General features: G+C 41.2%; 1 protein-coding gene across 3 annotated transcripts in view; it reads right to left on the minus strand.

The window, feature by feature from the left end:
- Window positions 1–21,110, minus strand: part of pitpnm3 (PITPNM family member 3) — a 108,625-nt gene that overhangs the window by 13,262 nt on the left and 74,253 nt on the right. For all 3 annotated transcript variants that reach the window (XM_086261922.1, XM_086261921.1, XM_086261920.1), the window contains exons 6-10: window positions 19,722–19,911; window positions 17,657–17,779; window positions 16,970–17,151; window positions 12,397–12,554; window positions 11,999–12,169 (exon numbers count right to left, since the gene is read on the minus strand). In XM_086261922.1, coding sequence (XP_086118048.1) covers window positions 11,999–12,169; window positions 12,397–12,554; window positions 16,970–17,151; window positions 17,657–17,779; window positions 19,722–19,911 — 824 coding nt within the window. The remainder of the gene's footprint in view (window positions 1–11,998; window positions 12,170–12,396; window positions 12,555–16,969; window positions 17,152–17,656; window positions 17,780–19,721; window positions 19,912–21,110) is intronic.

Genomic DNA, 21,110 nt, shown 5'->3' on the forward strand with positions numbered 1-21,110 from the left:
TTTGCAGTTCGCATTACTGGACATTGTTTTTACTTATGGCAATTTTTTTTTAAAGGATATGTACTGGGGATGACACAACGATTCAAAAACAGGATTGTTATCTAACACCCGATTCTATCTAGGACCACAACGAGTGGGATTTAATCTTTAGTTTGCTGTGGAGAGCAATCTTTCATTATCGGTCCCCAACTGAGTAAAAACTGCAAAACAAAAACGCCTAAATGTCACAGTCCTATGGTTCTGTTCTTTTGTTCTTTTTCTTGTGAACTCGTGTTTGAGTTTCATTGTTATTCCAGTTTTTGTATTTTGATTGCTGATTCGAGTTCTTTTTCAGTATCGCTCTTTGTTTTCGAGTCCCAGCTTTTGTTTATCATTTATACAGGGAGTGCAGAATTATTAGGCAAATGAGTATTTTGTCCACATCATCCTCTTCATGCATGTTGTCTTACTCCAAGCTGTATAGGGGCAGGGGCAGGGATAGCTCATTAGGTAGAGTGGTGGCCCCATGATCGGAAGGTCGGGGGTTCGACTCCACTGAACGGCTACCCTGAGGTACCCCTGAGCAAGGTACCGTCCCTACACACTGCTCTCCGGGCGCTGCATTGGTGGCTGCCCACTGCTTCACTGGGTGAATGGGTTAAATGCAGAGGAACTATTTCCCTATGGGGACTAACACACACACTTTATAGGCTCGAAAGCCTACTACCAATTAAGCATATTAGGTGATGTGCATCTCTGTAATGAGAAGGGGTGTGGTCTAATGACATCAACACCCTATATCAGGTGTGCATAATTATTAGGCAACGTCCTTTCCTTCGGCAAAATGGGTCAAAAGAAGGACTTGACAGGCTCAGAAAAGTCAAAAATAGTGAGATATCTTGCAGAGGGATGCAGCAGTCTCAAAATTGCAAAGCTTCTGAAGCATGAGCATCGAACAATCAAGCGTTTCATTCAAAATAGTCAACAGGGTCGCAAGAAGCGTGTGGAAAAACCAAGGTGCAAAATAACTGCCCATGAACTGAGAAAAGTCAAGCGTGCAGCTGCCAAGATGCCACTTGCCACCAGTTTGGCCATATTTCAGAGCTGCAACATCACTGGAGTGCCCAAAAGCACAAGGTGTGCAATACTCAGAGACATGGCCAAGGTAAGAAAGGCTGAAAGACGACCACCACTGAACAAGACACACAAGCTGAAACGTCAAGACTGGGCCAAGAAATATCTCAAGACTGGTTTTTCTAAGGTTTTATGGACTGATGAAATGAGAGTGAGTCTTGATGGGCCAGATGGATGGGCCCGTGGCTGGATTGGTAAAGGGCAGAGAGCTCCAGTCCGACTCAGACGCCAGCAAGGTGGAGGTGGAGTACTGGTTTGGGCTGGTATCATCAAAGATGAGCTTGTGGGGCCTTTTCGGGTTGAGGATGGAGTCAAGCTCAACTCCCAGTCCTACTGCCAGTTTCTGGAAGACACCTTCTTCAAGCAGTGGTACAGGAAGAAGTCTGCATCCTTCAAGAAAAACATGATTTCCATGCAGGACAATGCTCCATCACACGCGTCCAAGTACTCCACAGCGTGGCTGGCAAGAAAGGGTATAAAAGAAGAAAAACTAATGACATGGCCTCCTTGTTCACCTGATCTGAACCCCATTGAGAACCTGTGGTCCATCATCAAATGTGAGATTTACAAGGAGGGAAAACAGTACACCTCTCTGAACAGTGTCTGGGAGGCTGTGGTTGCTGCTGCACGCAATGTTGATGGTGAACAGATCAAAACACTGACAGGATCCATGGATGGCAGGCTTTTGAGTGTCCTTGCAGAGAAAGGTGGCTATGTTGGTCGCTGATTTGTTTTTGTTTTGTTTTTGAATGTCAGAAATGTATATTTGTGAATGTGGAGATGTTATATTGGTTTCACTGGTAAAAATAAGTAATTGAAATGGGTATATATTTGTTTTTTGTTAAGTTGCCTAATAATTATGCACAGTAATAGTCACCTGCACACACAGATATCCCCCTAAAATAGCTAAAACTAAAAACAAACTAAAAACTACTTCCAAAAACATTCAGCTTTGATATTAATGAGTTTTTTGGGTTCATTGAGAACATGGTTGTTGTTCAATAATAAAATTATTCCTCAAAAATACAACTTGCCTAATAATTCTGCACTCCCTATATAGGTTTTATTCCCGTCTTCAGTTCATCTTATTCCAACTAGAGTTTCATTTTTTATCGATTTTTGTTGTTATTTTATGGTAGAGCCTATGAAGTTAAATGAATTGCAAAATGTGAGCGCTTGTAGAATAAATGTGAGAACCTGTAGGGAAAAAAACCACACATATTTACTAGGGGTGCAACGATACACAAAATTCACGGTTCGGTTCGGTTCGGTTCGATACTTTGGTGTCACGGTTTAATTTGTTATTTATTAAAATTATAAATATATATTTTAACTCAAAAGTACAGTTTTTAAATGTAATGTTGCTGAAACAAAAGTAATTAAAAAATAAATATATCTCAGGGCTCGCAAAATGTCAAAATCCCCAGTAGCCCTTCGGGCAGGGACTCTTCAGTTTTTGGTAGCCCAAAATAAATTTAAGTAGCCCGAATAAAAAAGAGAGCAATTTTTTGATTGATGTTTTGTTTCCTTTACAATATTATACATTAAAGTAGAATATTGTAAAGGAAACAAAACATTAATCAAAAAATTGTTGAAAAACAAATTACAACATTGTATAAAAATTACAATCATCAACTCAAATACTTGGTTCTAATTGAACAGAAATTTCTATGAACTTGTAAGAACTGTGTAGGACATGAATCAGTCTGTGTCAGATCCTGAATTTGAAATTTCCACTGAAGTCACGGGTAAGAGACAAGTGGAACCAAGATCTAGGCCATTTATTTTTTGAAGTTTGCAAAGACTGCTAAATTTTGCCAGTGGTAGTTCACTCTTTGCAACATAGTACGCTGTTCTAAACCGATTTTTCAGGTTTATTTTTAGTATCCATCCATCCATCCATCCAATTGGTGTTTGTTCTGGGAAAGATATTGCAGACTGAGCAATAATGCATTTCTTGCATTTCTCATGGGTTCTAATGGGGGCCTTTCTTAAAATTACTGGTCCCAGTAACAAAGGCGCTTGTCGACTCAGAAATCGAGAGAAAACCAACAACACACCAAGCAGAACATTATGTTATTTACACAGGTGCACATAAGTGGTCCGCATGTGCGCATTCGCTGTCAAAATAAAAGACGCGCACCAGATCAGAAGTTGCAACGCGCGTTTGCGTCCATATAAAAAGCACTGTTTTTGTCCGCTAGAGTGGGATTTTCACGGCACATTCCGCACCACATCTCTGTGCGTTCATCATTTGTTTGAAGCCAGCTCACCTCCTGCAACCACTTTTCCTTGCTTCTTTTGTGGTTCGGACTCCTTCTGACATTTTTTTGGAGGTGGAGGAACACCAAAGTAACTGCTTAAAGGAGCTTCTTCGACATCTTTAAGAGTTCTAAACAACTTTCTGTCCTCCTCCAGAAAATGTTATGTATGCAAACACGCGTTGCAACTTCATATCTTGTGCACGTTTTTTTTTTGGGGGGGGGGTTTGACAGCGAATGCGCACCTGTGGACCACTTATGTGCAGCCCTGGTTATATAGCTCATCATATTGCAGCCGCAGAAATTCTTTTGTCCATGAAACCATAAAGCTGCACTTTCTTTTTGCCTTATAGTCTGATTTGTCATAACTTTTCCGTTTTGTGGTAAGCTTTTCTTTGGCTGTCACTTCTTCACCCTGACCTGTCTTATTTGGCTCAGCAGAACTAAAATATATATCCTGCTGCTTTTACACACACACACATAACGGTCAGCGATTCTCTGCGCGATCAACCTCTCATATGTTTAAGCTTGCTGCGGGAGATTTCACTTGTCATGTTTGCATAGTAAGCTAACGATTGATAAGACGATGTCAGAGGAATTGGTGCGCAAATTATCATCACTCACCAATCAGTGCTGTCGCTCTCTATACACAGTTCCCGTGATTGCAAAGTGAAAGCAAAAAACAAGCGCAAATTCAATTTCAATATGTCACATATTGACAGTGGCTCACCGATGCCAATGACATAATTACCCAGCTACATTTCCGAAAGAATGCAAAAGCATTGACATATATTTTTCCTTCCTACAATAGTCCGATGGGCAGGGCAGAGATAGATTTTGGTAGCCCAACTGGAAAAATCGCTAGCCCCGGGACGTCAGGCTAGCGATTTTGCAAGCCCTGTATCTGATTGAGGAATCAGTCATCTTTGGAAAAGAGAGTTTATTACAGAGAAATGGCTCTTTCCAAAATAAAAGCTATATTATACGCTTCTTCTGGGCTATATTCTCAGCAGCATATTAAACATATCAGGTCCCCATAAGGAGAATCATGTGCTAACGGCTGTCTAAATGACTCGGGTAAAGTTTGTAGCATGCATGCTTGTTGTTTTTGTCTGCTTCCACTTGTCTTTGCACTAGGATGATGTCGGCGTAAATATGCAGTCATATTTGTTGTATTCCCACTAGTGCTGTCAGCGTCTCGCTTTCCAAAATAAAAGCTATACTATACGCTTCTTCTGGGCTATATTCTCAGCAGCATATTGTAGCGGGTCAGGGCTGTTCGGGGTTCGGTTTGTACAGTTATGTTTTGTTTATGTTGCCATAGTGACGGGTGACGCCCTCTCGCTGCGACGGTGTGTCCTTCCGGGGTCAGAAGGCGCCCTGTGTGTTGTTGTTGTTGCTGTGCGGTTGCCGCGCTGAGCAGTTAGCTAGCGGCAGTGTTCTTCTGCAGATGTCAATAAACGGCTGTGCTCCCTGGCTACCTCACAGGAAGCAAGACCAAACGACACCTCCGTCTCCTCCTTGCCTGAGCTCGCCACAATATTAAACATATCAGGTCCCCATAAGGAGAATCATGTGCTAACGGCTGTCTAAATGACTCGGGTAAAGTTTGTAGCATGCATGCTTGTTGTTTTTGTCTGCTTCCACTTGTCTTTGCACTAGGATGATGTCGGCGTAAATGTGCAGTCATATTTGTTGTGTTCCCACTAGTGCTGTCAGCGTTAATCTCATTGAAATGACGTTAACGCCACAACACGGCAAATCTCCGTTAACGAGCTACCCCTGATCGCCCTGTGCGTGGGGCTAGACGGCCAACACGTTAACGAGCTAACTGCGCTAACACACTAGTTCCCACCCATGTAATTGAGCATTGCGTGGCACATCCAACATTGGCTGTATCCCAATTCAGGGTCTGCAGCCTTAAAGTACGCAGCCTCAACGATCCTCAAGGGCTGCGTACTCAAAGACCGCTAAGGCTGGAAGTGCGAGGCTTGTGTAATGGGACGGTCTAGCCTCCGTTGCGGTGATACTGTTGTTTGTCAATAAAGTTTTTTAAAAAAAGCCTCCATTGCGCTGCCCAGGTTGCCTAGCAACCATGATACTAACCACTGGAAACGTGTCATAGCTTTGTTTGACAGAAATGAAGGAAAAAATCTTTTGTTCATTTGTTTGTTTGTTTCTACATGAGCTTTGATCATTCTCTGTAAGATTAAGCTCAGCTATTGAATGGAGTATATTTTAAAGTAAAGGCTTTAAAACCAAGTTAGTACAAACGTCACTAATGTCACATAACTTTGCCGACATGTGGCCAACAGTAATGTTTAATGTTCTTCGTTATTAAACATTTCCACATAAATAAGTGACATAATATTCAGTACTTACTTTTCACAGTTTACTCTTCGGCCGCTCCGCTTCTATCGTCTGCGGCAGAATTCTCCACACCGACTGCTGCGCTATGAATTGTGGGATATATGGGACCACGAAGTCTACACTGCCACAGCCTTAAAATTCAGGGAAATGAAGGACGCATTTCAGGGCCGCATTTCGAGCAGCCTTTGAATTGGGACAGCCTTCGGCGCGCCGCTGTGACGTAATCGGCCTTGAAATGCGTACTTTAAGGCTGCAGACCCTGAATTGGGATACAGCCTGTGTTGAGCGCTCAGTGGATCTGCGCTCGACAGTGCAGCCTAGGCGGAGTAGTCGAACGCAGATTCACTGAGCACTCAACACAGACAGCATCGTCAGAAGGAAAGTTGATAAAATAAATTACAAATTTTGTATTGTTCGATACATATGCGTACCGAACCGAAAGCACTGTATTGAACGGTTCAATATCGATACGAGTATCGTTGCACCCCTAATATTTACCTTCATACCTGTCCTCCTACACTGTGTTGTTTGCAGTTTCAGTTTTTTTGTCATTTCTTGGCCCTTGTTTTGTCAGAGTACATTTACTGTGCTATCGTCACGTTAGCTCGTTCACTCACAGTATTGTTGTGTTTCCTCATTTCCGTGAGAGTTGTTTGTTTCCCAAACACAAGTCACTGTTATTAGAATCTGTGTCTGATTTTGAGTTGACACCCTCCCATTGATTGTCTGATTATCCTCATCTGTCTCTCATCACCCAGCTATGTCCATCCCCCTGATTAGCTCTCTCATGTCTCCCCTCAGTCTTGAGCATCTGTGTGCTTTCCCAGTGTGGTGCTTGTTTGTTTACCTGGAGTTGTAGACTTTTTTAAACTTTGTGTTAAATATACAACATTCACCCAGTAACACAGTTCTTTTCCTATGCCTAGCACTTTATATCTCCTTCCCCAAGGATACGTTGGCATGCCGAAAGGAGCAGCCGGGTATGAAACACTAACCCTTTAGTAGATAACAAATTAGTATATAACCTGCTCTACCTGCAGCTAGAGCTACTCCACAGACTTTTCTACCATTACGACTCCTGTTTTCAGCCCAATAAAATGTTGTTTTTTTACTTCATGACTGAGCAATAGGCCTTGGAAATATCCAATATCTACCCATACTGTACAGGAGTAGGACTTCATATAAATTCTCCTCAGCACACCAAAGGATTTTCTGTCAGTGACCTGGTGCTAATCACAAGAGGCCAAGATCTAAACAGTAATCAGACAGTTGGTTTAAATGTATTATTTGAGGGGCATACATTTTGTTTAAATGAAAATTTCCAAAGCTGTACATCAATATCACACAAAAATCCATACACCTTGTGTTTTATAGTGGTAGTGCTCTATTTTCACTTTAATAATTTGGAAGAAAAAAAATCCTTCCTGTACTTCCTGTCACTACTTTATAACTCATACAGACACAGTTGTATTTAAACTGAGGACATCACATTGATTCAAGTTTCACTGCAGTACGCCTGTTGTAAACCCAATCAAACCTAATCATTTTCTAAGCTTAAACATCACTGTAAAATGTTATGGGGGGGATCTTGTGAAGCTTTACCCCCACTGTCCCCATAACAAAAGTGTTCAAAGTAAGCACACACAAATGCAGACACACTCAACATCCTGCTTTCATTAATGAGACCTGCCCTAAGCCTCTCAGAGGAACCTTCCTCTCTTTCAGTCTATCGAACAATTGCACAGCCCTATCTTTCTTTCACAGCACAATGAGCAAAGAGAGGCAGAAAAGGAGGGGGCGGCACTGACTCTGGCGTCATTTTCTGAAACATGCGCATTCACCAAACCACCAAAGATGCGTGCTGAGGAAGAAGAGGGTCATAAAAGTCTGCTAGAGTTGCCAGGAAAAATGGAGATGGAAGGGGACATACATTTTCCAGCTTTTCTTCCCCCCTGCTTATATGCATGTCTTTGTGTGCCTAAGTTAAAGCAATAAGAGCAAACAGAGGTTTGATTAAATTACCAGTATTTACATAGAAGGAATTTTAAATAAGTGTGAAGAATGAGTGGTAAAAGAAAGGATGAACAGAGGACTTTGCAAGTGAGGGAGGATGATCCTTAGAAAGTCGTTGTCACAAAAAGACATGAAAAGAGACTTTCAACCCACTCAGCCATTGCAGCGCTCTCAGCCTCCATACTGAACATCTGATTAACAAATACATTTATGGTGAGCTAAATTATACTGCCGTCAACCTTTTACATTAAAACGCCATTAGCTGTGCCATTAATACTGATAAGGATTATTATAATTCCTTTTGCATTTGCTGTTTGGATGATCATATTTCCCATTGGGCTGTTGCTGGAAATCAATAACAAGAGGGCCCATTCTCTGTATATTAGCAGCATTCATCATAATAAAAGCTCTACTGTTGGTGGATGTAGATGTCAAAGTCATACCCACAGGAGCCTGATTTGATTGGCTCTCCATGCCTTCATAACAACTAATTACCATATTACAGAGCAGGAAATGGGTAATGTGAGCGCCCCTGTAACTTCTGTGCGCCTGCACCTGTCTATGGTTTTTGATTTAACACACATCGCAATTTGAGAGCTTCCAAGTCTGATCAACAGAACAAGGATGCAGACCTATAATTAAAACCCAATGTAGCTGCAAGCCAGTGCTGTCTGTGTGCTTTTTACACTTCATCACCTTTATCAGCACTTCTGGCTCTAAGAGGTGTCAAGCATCTCCATTTGTGACCAGCTGGATGCAATTACATTTTTTTTAAATAAAAGGAAAAAAAGACCTCAGGGGTTCAAGCATGTGTCAGATATTTCCTTTACATAGGTCTCATTGAAGAATCAGCCATGAGTCCATGTTTAAACAACAAATGATTCAAGGATCTAATGACTGCTTCAATGACTGCTCCAGGATTAGATACAGTAGTTTAGCTAATTAGATTCATTTCAAACAAAGAATAACCCTACATGTTTCTGTGTTAAGCATTCCCCATTGACACTCGGAGGTTTCTGTTACATAACTGAACCCTCCTTACAGGAAATGAAAAAAATAACCAAATTTCTCACTAATTACTTGGATAGCAATAAGTGCTCAGAGAAATCTGCTCACTATTCAAAAAATGCTTCAGCATGCAGTAGAGTGATATGGGAAACATTATTCTTATATGTAACATATAGTAACTAAAGTGCTAAAAATGTGCTTATTTGTGGTGTTTCTGTCATGGTCCTGAAAAGCCTTCAGTTAATCCAAAATGCTGCAGCAAGAGTCCTGACAGGGGCCCTGCGACAGACTGGCGACCTGTCCAGGGTGTACCCCGCCTCTCGCCCTATGACAGCTGGGATAGGCTCCAGCGCCCCCCGCGACCCTGAAAAGGATAAGCGGAAGCGAATGGATGGATGGATGGAGTCCTGACAGGGACTAGAAACAGAGAGCATATTTCTCCTGTTTTGGCTTCCCTTCATTGGCTTCCTGTTAAATCCAGAATTGAATTCAAAATCCTGCTCCTCACATACAAGGTCTTAAATAATCAGGCCCCATCTTATCTTAATGACCTTGTAGTACCATATCACCCTATTAGAGCACTTCGCTCTCACTCTGCAGGCCTACTTGTTGTTCCTAGAGTATTTAAAAGTAGAATGGGAGGGAGAGCCTTCAGTTTTCAGGCCCCTCTTCTGTGGAACCAGCTTCCAGTTTGGATTCAGGAGACAGACACTATCTCTACTTTCAAGATTAGGCTTAAAACTTTCCTTTTTGCTAAAGCATATAGTTAGGGCTGGATCAGGTGACCCTGAATCCTCCCTTAGTTATGCTGCAATAGACGTAGGCTGCCGGGGGATTCCCATGATGCATTGAGTTTTTCCTTTCCAGTCACCTTTCTCACTCACTATGTATTAACAGACCTCTCTGCATTGAATCATATCTGTTATTAACCTCTGTCTCTCTTCCACAGCATGTCTTTTATCCTGTCTTCCTTCTCTCACCCCAACCGGTCGCAGCAGATGGTTCTGCCGGAGGTTTCTTCCTGTTAAAAGGGAGTTTTTCCTTCCCACTGTTGCCAAAGCACTTGCTCATAGAGGGTCATATGATTGTTGGGTTTTTCTCTGTATCTATGAAGCGCCTTGAGGCGACTTATGTTGTGATTTGGCGCTATATAAATAAAATTGAATTGAATTGAATTTAATTGAATTGAGTCAGTGACCCAGTGTTTTGGATTTTGCATTGTTCATTTTTATTCTTAGTCTTTGTTTTCATCTTGCTTCATGTATATTAGGATTTGATTTCTGTTTGGTATTTCTATCTCTTAGGTTTTGGTCCCTGTGCTCCTCATGTCTCTGGTCCCTGTACTCAGTGGTCCCTCTGTTTAGTGTCTGGTCGGTGTCTCTGTACCTGCCCCGGTCCCGCCTTTCCTGTCTAGTTGTCCCTCTCCTTATGTTCCTGATGTATCAGTATCGTGAGTCTGTGTCTGTAAGTTCTGTCTGTGTGTTTCCTGTTTTACTTTAAAGGTCCGTGTCTCAGGTTAGTGTATTCTGTCTTGCTTCCCTTGTCTCGTCTTGGCCAATTAGATTCAGGTGTGTCTCCCTCCTGTGCGCCACTTCCTTGTTACTGAGTGTGTGTATTTAGTGTCCGTGTCTGCTCCTACTTGTCGTCACGTCGTACCCTCACCAAGCGGTGTGTCCTGTCTCCCTTGCCGGTTTAGCTTATGTTTGTGTCTCTCAGTTTAGTTCAGTTTGTGTCCAGCAATAAAGCTGTTAAAGCTCACATCTGCCCTTTTTGAGTCTGCATTTGGGTCCTCCATCCCTGCCTGCGTGCATACAGCCATGACAGTTTCTAATAGCTTATTCCTGTTTTTAATGAAATACAACAATGCTGAAGTCTTTGTTTATTTATTTTTTGTTGCCTGACATGCAGCTTCTCACAGGAAAGGACCCACAGAGAGGACAACTGCATTGAAGTTCCAGCCTTCAATCAACAGGCTGTAGCCAAAAGAAGCAAAGGTAATTGGAGAGTATGTATGCTGGGTGAGTAATGAGCTAACTGTACAGCGGTGCAGCAGAACAATCTTCAAAAACATAAAGCAATTTTTTAAAAAGGAATCTCAAAATTAAAACAGGAAATAACAGAAACAGAAACCCAAAACTATGACAGGCAGGGCAGCCAATTTTTGACTGCCATCTCATATGTGCAACAAGACTCGTGTGAGTCACACTTACTGATTTTTATTTTAGTGTAATGCCGAGCATTTCGTCAAATATTTGTCAAAAATCATAAACAAATATGTACATCATCTCTGTTTGTGCACAAAATTGTTTTTTGTTCACTTGTGTCCCAGCTTTTCTAAAGGGGAAACAAGTGTGACACAGAAACTGATAAAATTACATGCATGTCTGGTTCTAAATAAACTGTTTCTGCTCTTTTCTTTCTTAGTAGTATACCACTTTAGGGTTTCTAATAAAAAAGGATAGTTGAAAGCAAAATGGAAATTAATTTTCCCCATAACTGAGTAGACACGACTGACAAATCTGCTCTTAGTTCAACATATTTCTAAAGCTTGCACTTCAATAGCAGGGTATACAATTTTCTAAAGCCTCACACCAACCCACAAAGCCTTATCTTCATATCTCTTCCCGTAGGCTGTTAAAACAAGCGATCAGTCCTTGTCCTACTTTCTCTCAGTAATGTAGGTGGATGGAGAGAAAGGGGAACCAGACGATGCATCATAACTGCTGTTAAGAGAGAAGCTTTATGTCCCAAGAGTGGGCTAAAACATGCACCAAATAAATCAGGGACTCATTATGGAGTCCCTACAACCAAGAATCCCAGAGAGATTACAGCAGTGCTGTGCCAGATCTAACAGCTGACTACCTCACATACTGTGACTGATCCTCAGAGAGAAGTGTCAAGCCAATGGTACTCCACCACAAGAAGATAAAGTATAATTACTTGAACCACAGGCTTTAGGGGGCAATTTCGGTTCTGCCTCTATAGGACAAAAACACACAGATGGGATCAAGGCTCTCTGTGTCCTGTATAAATGTAAATGGGAGAACTCACACTGCTAAGTCACTGAGTCTCTCTGTAGTCAGTCTACCCCTGTAATCCAGTCAGAGTAACAGAATTCAAACCAGATTTCATGAAATTAGAAATGAGAAAATAGATTAAGCAATGAAATATTCAGGAGCAGCAGTCCTCCCATATCAGCAAATTGATTTCCAGGCTTAAATCACTCGGCCTACCTATGAGCACCGAACGTCCATCTCCAAGAGGGTAGCGTTGGTAGCGTGGCACAGCAAATGGTGGCAACTTGTGGAAGAGAGGCTGCAGTAGCGGCTCCAGTCTAGAAGCTGAAGGATCCGAGGGGTAAAACAGGTTGAAAATCTGAGAGCAGGCTGGACGAAGCTGGCTCACTGAGGGTCAGAAAACACAAATGACAAGCATGACCATAAGAAAGGATTTCAACCTGAGTCAAGCGAGCCCTTTGGATAAGTGAAGTGATAAAAGCAAAGTGAAAATCAGTTCACCCTAACCCAGTGTAAACTGTTACAACGTTTTCATAGAAAAACAACATATTGATTGTATTAAATTTAAAACTACAGTACTTAAATACATGTTTTGCATCATTTCTCCTTCTTACCCTGAACAGCGGGCAGCACAGTGCGTCTCATGGCCAACACTAGGCCCAGCGGGCAGCCCAGCAGGAAGCAGTCCGATACCTCAAAGTCAAATCTGCCTGGGTTCAACACCAGACTAGTACTACTGCCGCCACGCACCTCCGTTCCCTCCTTCATCAAACTGGAAGTTTAAAAAACACAGACATAATATACATCATTCATACAGGCAACTCACATTTAACATAATTCAGTACAAGACAAAAATATAATTAGAGTTCTGACATCTAGGATCTGAATACGCAGAAACTGGGGAGCGATGAGTAAACATCCCCCCGGCGCTTAATGCTAAATGCTCGGTTGGTGGAAGGGGTTGAAACAGCAAACAGTGATGGAGCAGCACCGACATCTCAGAGGGGGAGTTGGGAAATTTATAGCTTGAATGGGTCGCCAAATTGGGAGCGAGCGTTTGTTATACCACTCGAAAACAGAAAGACATGTTACATGTGAATGATGTAGTGCGGCCCAATTTGTCTGCCTGATTTAGCTCCATCAACACCACCAAGCTTTTTTCCCCTACTAACTGGTTCCATGGTCTAAGAGTCCAAAGGTGTACAGTGTATGCCCTTCTCTCACCTGTAGTTTTTCCATTTCCCTCTCTTTCCTCTGTCTTTCTGCACATACCTCCATTTATAGGTGTTTGTTTCTGATCTCTGGCTACTTGCCTGAATAATCAAACATGCTCAGTGCTTATTCTCATACAGAGAATAAATAAGAAAAATGTCATTCAAAGTTTCCCTTTAAAGTACACACTTGTATTTTATATAGAGGACTTATAAGACTCATGTATTTTATATTTCTATGCTTTTTTCTCATAAAACATATTGTTCACTGTATCCACACATATCCAGGACACTTTTACGAGTGCTTACAAGCCTTTAATCCCTTTAAAAATTGCAAAAAAAACCCCTATATTTACTATGACATGTTTCCATTTCATCTGGCATCTGGCAAGGATGCCCCCTGGGCGCCTCCTGGGCGAGGTGTTCCAGGCATGTCCCACCGGGAGGAGGCCCCGGGGCAGACCCAGGACACGCTGGAGAGATTATATCTCTCGGCTGGCCTGGGAACGCCTTGGTATTCCCCCGGACAAGCTGGAGGAGGTGGCTGGGGAGAGGGAGGTCTGGACCTCTTTGCTTAGGCTGCTACCCCCGCGACCCGACCTCGGATAAGCGGATGAAGATGGATGGATGGATGGATGTTTCCATTTCTTTTGGGTTTGTGTGTAGGGGGGTTTCTTGCCCTTCCTCAGATGCAGGGCAGATGGTCCCCCTTTCCAAAGCCTGAGGCTCCTTCCTATTAAAAGAGAGTTTACTGCCTACTGTCAGCAAATGTCCCGCTCAAAGGGAATTGTCGTATCTAAATTAATATAAGGTCTCCGCCTCAATATGTAAAGTGCCCTGAGATGACTTTTCCTGTTATTTGGTTCCAAAATAAATTGAGCTAAATTGAATCACCATGCTATCTTCACGCTCACATGCACTAATTCACAAGCTCTTCTTTGGCAAAAAATGTTACTGAATTAAGATAGTGCTCATGATTCACAGTAGCTAAATGGAAAATGTTATTAAATGGACAAAAATACACAGTCCATCACTGGTGTGTACATAACATTCAAACAAACGCTTCACCCTCTTAACATAGATTAAGGTACATTCATCACTTTTAACATCTCTGCTTTCCATGAAAAATATGAGCAAGTAGGAAATTAATACAAAAAGATCATTTTAATACAGATTTCTGGCGTGTGTGTGCAGGATTCAGCTAACATGATGACAAAAGCTGGCAGTGTAGCAGGGTTATATGTGCAATAAGACAACTTAAATGAAAGTAGAGGTAATCCAAAATCTCTTATGGTGAACAGTTGAATGTTGGAGCAGTTGACTTGTGATCCTTTTTCTTTGTCCACATTCAAATGTAGGCTTGCATGTTTTAACATTCTGGGGTTGTTGCAAGCCCTGGGCCTAAATGACTCAGCCAGAGCAGCTTTTCACCCGGTCTTCACAGTCTGCATCACACTGACAGTTGTTTGAACAGCCGAGTTGGTCTCAGACAGAACCCACTGCTGCTGAATGACGAGATCCATTTGCTTACCAGCAAGCCAACATTTCCCATCAAGTCCTACACAAAGAGGACGGATTAGCCAACAGTCTCCAGCCATCCTTAAAAGCCAACTCAATAGTGCTTTGATTGCTTTCTGATTCTATTTTTAGCTTTTGTCTTCACACACACGTGCGCGCACGCACACACACACACTTGACTTCATTCACAAACAATACACACAAATCTGTATTTACCTGAATTTGCTAATATAAATTCAAACTGCCTTGCAAACATCTGGACACAAAGCATGCCCGTCTTAAATGTAAATGCATCACTCAGCTAAATGAACTCTATATTACTGCATATCCTAAAAATCTGTAAAATAATTAATGGTACTGAAAAACTAATTAATAGCCATACTTGCTGGATATCATGACTTCCATTCAAATTGTTTGCCATGTGCAGTGAGTTTATTGCTTTTATTCTTCCTCCCCTCACCAGCAACCAGTCGCGTCAGATGGCCGTCCCTCCCTGAGCCTGGTTCTGCTGGAGGTTTCTTCCCGTTAAAAGGGAATTTTTCCTTCCCACTGTTGCCAAAGTGCTTGTTGATAAGGGGTCATATGAATGTTGGGTTTTTGTCTGTATGTATTATCGTAAGGTCGGCCTTACAATATAAAGCGCCTTGAGGCGATTGTTGTTGTGATGTGGTGCTGTATAAATAAAACTGAATTGAATTGAATCCATGTTACAACTCTAGGCAAACGTAAGAGATGGAGTGTGGCAGTTTGCAAAGAGATTTCAATGATCAGTGGGCCTAAAGATGAAACGTGCAAATTCATTGAAACGTTTTGTGCGAATTTCTAACATTTCTGCACACACATTAGTGAACTACACCACATCCACATCTTCACTTTGTCTTTGTTTGCAAGAAAATTCATTGCTACAGAAAATAATTCCTGAAAATTAAAAGAAAGCACTCTTGTTTGTGTGTGATTCATTGAGAATTGTTTACACAGTAGAGGTACCCTTGGGATTTGGATGACTAAAACACTGAATATATATTGTTTAAATACATTTTCATGTTAAATTTATTTCTGCTGTCCATAAGATGCTGGAGTGTGCTATAGCTCAATGAGTGTTATTTGGCCCTGTTTTTATAGGAAGTGAAACATTGTTTTTGTTGTTTAGTGGCTGTCCCATTATTTTTTTTAAGATAAATCTGACACACATCACATTTGTGGTGGTGTTTTTGTGTGAATGGTTGACATTTTATGAGACCTAATGAGTAATGAACGCATGCTGTGTCATTACTGTACTAAACAGATCTGACACTGATGCCTCCACATCAAGCTAAAGCACCTCTGATTCTGTGATGGGCTAGCCAGCCATTCTCCAAGCAATCTTCACATAATCTCATCTTTTTCTGAGTAGTTTGAATAAATAAGATTTACATATGTTAACAATGTGTTTTGGTGCTTTTTTGTTGGAAATTGTGTCTGTCTACATATCATTGAAACTGATCCAAACAAACAGATACATCTATGGTAAAATGAATGGTAAGCATAGCACACGGATTTCCACGTGAGAAATGTCGTGATCATTTGTGCATTATCTCAAGGGCAATTTTTAGTCTGGAATATTGCAAACTACAGGGTGAGAGCCATCAAAAGGGCAATTCTCAATTGAGGAATAATGTCCATGCAAGAGGAGATTTAATAAGCCCTCATGGTGACTGTAGGGGGAAAAAAGGCAGACCCAGGCGAGGAGCTTAATCAGGAGTGTAGAAGCAAAAAGTGAGAAGGGGCATTGATGTGAACTATGTGGCATAAATGTGAATTGATGAGATCCTATTTTCAGTGTGTCTGCTTAATGGTGTAAGCCTAGTAGAGCATGTGATATGCAATGGGAACACTGGTTGCTTGAACTAAGTCAACATGGCAGTCGTTCCCCCTTCAGGCCCCAGTCATATTCACCCGCAGTTCTCAGTCTCCATCACAAACTGGCTGGCAGAGGTACAAACAGGCTATTTATAGTCCAGCAGACTATAGACAGGTAGAGAGGATGTGCAGTCAAGCTGTAAATATTGATACAGAACAGGGGTGACACAGGGCAAAGTATTCCAGACAAACCTGGAAGAGGGCCAGCACACAACATCTGGTTAATCATATAAAGCTGTAACATTGCTGATCAACAATGGCTGCCCAGCAGATACAGATGTTGAACAATGAATAAAATTATCTTTTATGGTGTATTATTTTTAATATCACAATATTGATGAATGTTATGAAAACAAATAAAGAAAACTAGGGATTAAATGGCTAATGGATAGAAAAAATGATGCAAAAGAAAACAGCAAGTCAAAAAGGGCCTGTCCATTTTCAACATTACCCACAATCTAATACTAATAGATACTATCTTAAAAAAACACTTGGTTTCACTTTATTAAAGACACTTAATTTCTTTAGTTGTGGGTTAAGTTCTTTTATCCTGTTTCACCTGGAGAAAAAGTTGTGCTGGCCAGTGGACGAGGTGTCTCCATCATAAGAGTCGCTCTGTTTACGGCTGAGTGGTGGGCCGCCCTGGCCTTCGTTGGGAGCGGAGATGTCAATGTTGCTTTTGCTCAGCCTCTTGCTAGAGCTCAAACCCGAGCTGGACTCCCCCAGCAGGCCTGAGTTATCCTGAGAAAAACATGCAACCTACTATAAGACCTCAAGTCACGACAGTGGTTACACCCCAGAAATTACACATAACATGATGGGACTTGATCTGTTTTCCCAGGTGAACAGTTAAATGGAGGAGGAGAAAACTGTCTGCAAGAGTGAGTCTATTAGATGTGAGGGGATCTTAATGGAAAAATAGGGCTGAGAGGAGGGAGGGAGTACAAGGCTGGGATCATGCAAGGCGTAGAACAGGGAAATAACAAGCTGCTTCAGGATGGCAGTTCGGCACAAATGTCATGATGAATATGTTACATGTACACTGCAGGAACTCTAGTCCTCAGGAATATTCAGATCTCCTTGAAATCCAGCATGGAGTACAAATTGTGACCCAAATGTATGACGAAGGCCCAGGAAAACACAGGTATGTAATTTTGATGTTTATTATCATACATGTCCAGAAAGTGTTTTGTTTCATTAGACGGTAATAGTCTTCCCTCTGCATCATCAGTGTCTGTGTCCCTACCTTCAGGCTCTCAGTGCTATTGTTCCTGCTGCTGTTGTTGGGGCTGCCAGGCCTCTGGTGGTTGCTGAAGCACAAGGCGTCAAAGCACAGAACACCACCCACACAGTCGCCCATCAGGCAAACCTGCACAGAAAATATATGATATAGAGACCCACTACATGAGATTCACTCAGTGATAGTAGAACTGGAGCAATGAATTTAGAAAACAACATATGTTACTGGAACTAGAGGGCATGACGCTGACTTTGTCTTAGTTTCTTATTGTATGCAAACAGAATATTGTAGGTACCACAAAATAACTGCCACAGTATGCCATTAGTAAAAGTTAGTATGCAAGGAATTTTAGTGTTTTGTAATTATGTAGTACATTTATCAGTGGACAGCAATAATAAATGTTGTTATGATAAAAAATAGCAGGTAAAAGCTAATAAAATAAAAATTTAAAAAAGTTGCTGTACAGCATTATTCTGCAGCTGTTTCACTTCTGTGAGCAACTCCTCAATTTCCCTTGGGTATTGCATTGCCCAAATATTTTTTATGGAGAAAACATTTCCAAGAAAAGCATTCTCAAAGATACAGTTTATGCAATAATTAGAGGCCCCTCCAAGTTATAATTCTCACTCAGGTATATTGGGAATTTGGACAACTAGAATGTCTCCAGTTACATTAGTTTGTTTCAGTTCTGCTAGTCTTTCATTTCCTGCTTTACTTTCTTGCATAGTTGTCTCTGGTTAGTTGTGTCTTGTTTTGAGTTCACAACCTCACTTGCTTCACTGTCTAGATTAAGCTTGCCTGACTCTCAGCGCCCTCCTGTTTCCTGTTCTCTGATTACCTCATATGTACATGTAGGCTTATCCTCCTCCATTATTATCTTAGGGTTTGTTTGCATCTCTCTGTATTATTTTTTGAATTCAGTTTCTGTTAGTCTGCCTTTGGTCTTGTATTTTAGGATCTGTCTGCCAATAAATAGGTTTTTGCTAATCGGGCTGCCATGAAGTCCTTTTGTCAGCAAATTGGTTAGTTTATGTACTCCCAGTCAAAAATCTGGACACACTTTGAATTTGTTTTTCTTTTTGTTTTGTTTTTTGTGTGAGTTTAGGTAATACGTCTTTTTTTTCTTGTCAACAAAAAAGTAGCATCTGGCTCAGCAGCAAGCAGTAATACTTGTCACACAAATATCCTTGCACTTTCCTTCTGTATCACTGAATACATCAGTTTTACCAATGCTTGTTTTCAGTGTCTTTTGGAGTTGAAGACATTGCAATTAGTCTGCAGAATTAAACTGAACACATCAATTTATATTATTTTATTTTCGCATCAGTCTAATGATGTTAAAAATATGCAGTGTTGGAACTTGGTAATTACAACAATAATAATTACTAGGAGAGAAAATGCTGAGAAAGGATGCCGGGCAGTTTTAGACATAAAGCAGGAGTAGAATAAATTATGAGCTTAAACACAACATCAACAAGCATACAGCATACAGTATTGACACACACACACAAATCAAAGATTAACAGGCACTGACATCACTATCTTTATCATAATGGTCCTTGCACTGTTTTGAGGATACTGACTGTTAATGTAGATGGCATTGCCCATTAGCTACATGTATTTACTATTTGTCATGCACCATAAAGTCCTGAGCATTTTCAATTTTTTACCATATAGTGCTTGAAGAACCGAATTGTAACTACATTTAAAATAGTTCACATATTTGGCATTTAAGGGCTCAAATCCAGTGTGTGAATTCAGGTCCACTGTGAACAGCATTCTCACAGATTATTTCCCCATTATGAGATACAGCCCATGACTAAGAGCCTTGTAAGTTGTTATGTAGAACTAAAAGAGGAAATGTGGTCCAATAAACATTCAAGATCTGGTGCTCTCTGAGGGTCTGAGCACCCACAGTTTCCACACATTAGAAAGCCCACTCAAAAGCAATCTTTGCTCCATTGACTTCCATTAAATGGCCTAAAGCCCATTACTAAATGATGAGAGACAAGAGAGTAGCAGTTCCCCTCGCCTCTCAACGCTTTTCTAAATAGAAGAAGGCACTACAGACCTGACCGCTGAACCCTTGACCGTCTTCTGACTGCAGGAAACTGCGATAGACTTGGTTGGCCCGGTCAATGATGGTCGCCACAGCATCCTGGTAGCGTGGAGAGACAATGGCGAGGAGGGGAAGGGCAGCAAGAGGCAGGTGGTCTACGCTGCTGGACACACAGCTCTCATCATAGCTGTACGGGTTGAGACTGGAGGGGGTGATGGTAGGAGGACAGGAGGGAAGAGTTTAAAGAGGAATAGATGGATGAAGAGCAAGAAGGAAGATTTCATAATTATTTCATACCTTAAAAGGTTTTTTTTACCACTTCGTAAAACACCGGCACAATGGATTTTTTAATGTAGAGAACCACTTTTTTTTCTGAGGTTTTGATGTTTGGGGGAGGCCTGAAAAAAAATCAAGACTGATGAAGTCTTTTGGAGCTCAGTGACCTGTCTTCTATTTGTCACTGTTTGTTTCTACTTCATGACGGGCCTCAAGGACAGCCTAGCTGATTTTTGATAGCTTGAACACAACTTAGTTTTGTCTTATCTGGACTATAGATATAGGAGAGGGTATACAAATAATTTATATACACTGTAGGGATTGGATGAAGATGCTTCTTATAACAGCTGTGCTTATCTCCTTGTCATGTAAGAATAAATGAACAAAAAAGATTAAAAAACAAAGAAGTTAACGATGTCTAAAATCAAAGCATCATCAAGAAAAGTTCCTCCAGTGTTATGTGATTATTCCACATCCATTCATGGCACACGATATCTGAATTTAGCCCAGGTTTTTCCACAAAGCTTGTGTAGGCATAAATGCATTTGTGTGTGGTTATGTGTTTGTGTAGGCAGGCAAGGTGAGAGGTAGAAGAATCTCTAGAAATAAAAATTATGTAAACAAGCAGCTACAGCAATGAGAGCAGAGTGTGCATTTTTACTGAGCGTGCATGCGTGCACACAGATCAGACGGAACACTTTTTGTGACAGCGTGGGGAAACAGTAAAAGATGGCATTGCCCTGCACTGTCTCCTTGAGCTGCACTTCTGCCACCATCCATCAGCTGCTCTGATTACAGAAAGAACCACCAATGCCACACCAAGGCTGAAATTCCATCAGCAACCACTGATAATTCACAGAAGTTTAAGTTGTGGTTTTTTTTTCTTTTTAAGTTTTCATTACATTTTTGACAACAGTTTTTGGGTACATGCAATTGCTCTACTGAGATACGGGTATCAATTATAATGTTATCACTGTTTAATCCAGCCACTACAGATTTTCGGTCCTGTAAATCGGTAAACAGTTTTTTACAAGCTTTGACACACATCTGTGATATATTTAGCTTTACGCTCCCATGATGTCTGCATATTTTATTTGGCAGACTTTTACACCAGATGTCCTTCTA

Source organism: Aulonocara sp. 'chitande type north' Nkhata Bay, linkage group LG14, assembly GCF_057382095.1.
Source record: "Aulonocara sp. 'chitande type north' Nkhata Bay isolate Kocher_YH1m ecotype deep benthic linkage group LG14, A_spYH_male_GT1.1, whole genome shotgun sequence".
NCBI classification, from domain to species: Eukaryota; Metazoa; Chordata; class Actinopteri; order Cichliformes; family Cichlidae; genus Aulonocara; species Aulonocara sp. 'chitande type north' Nkhata Bay.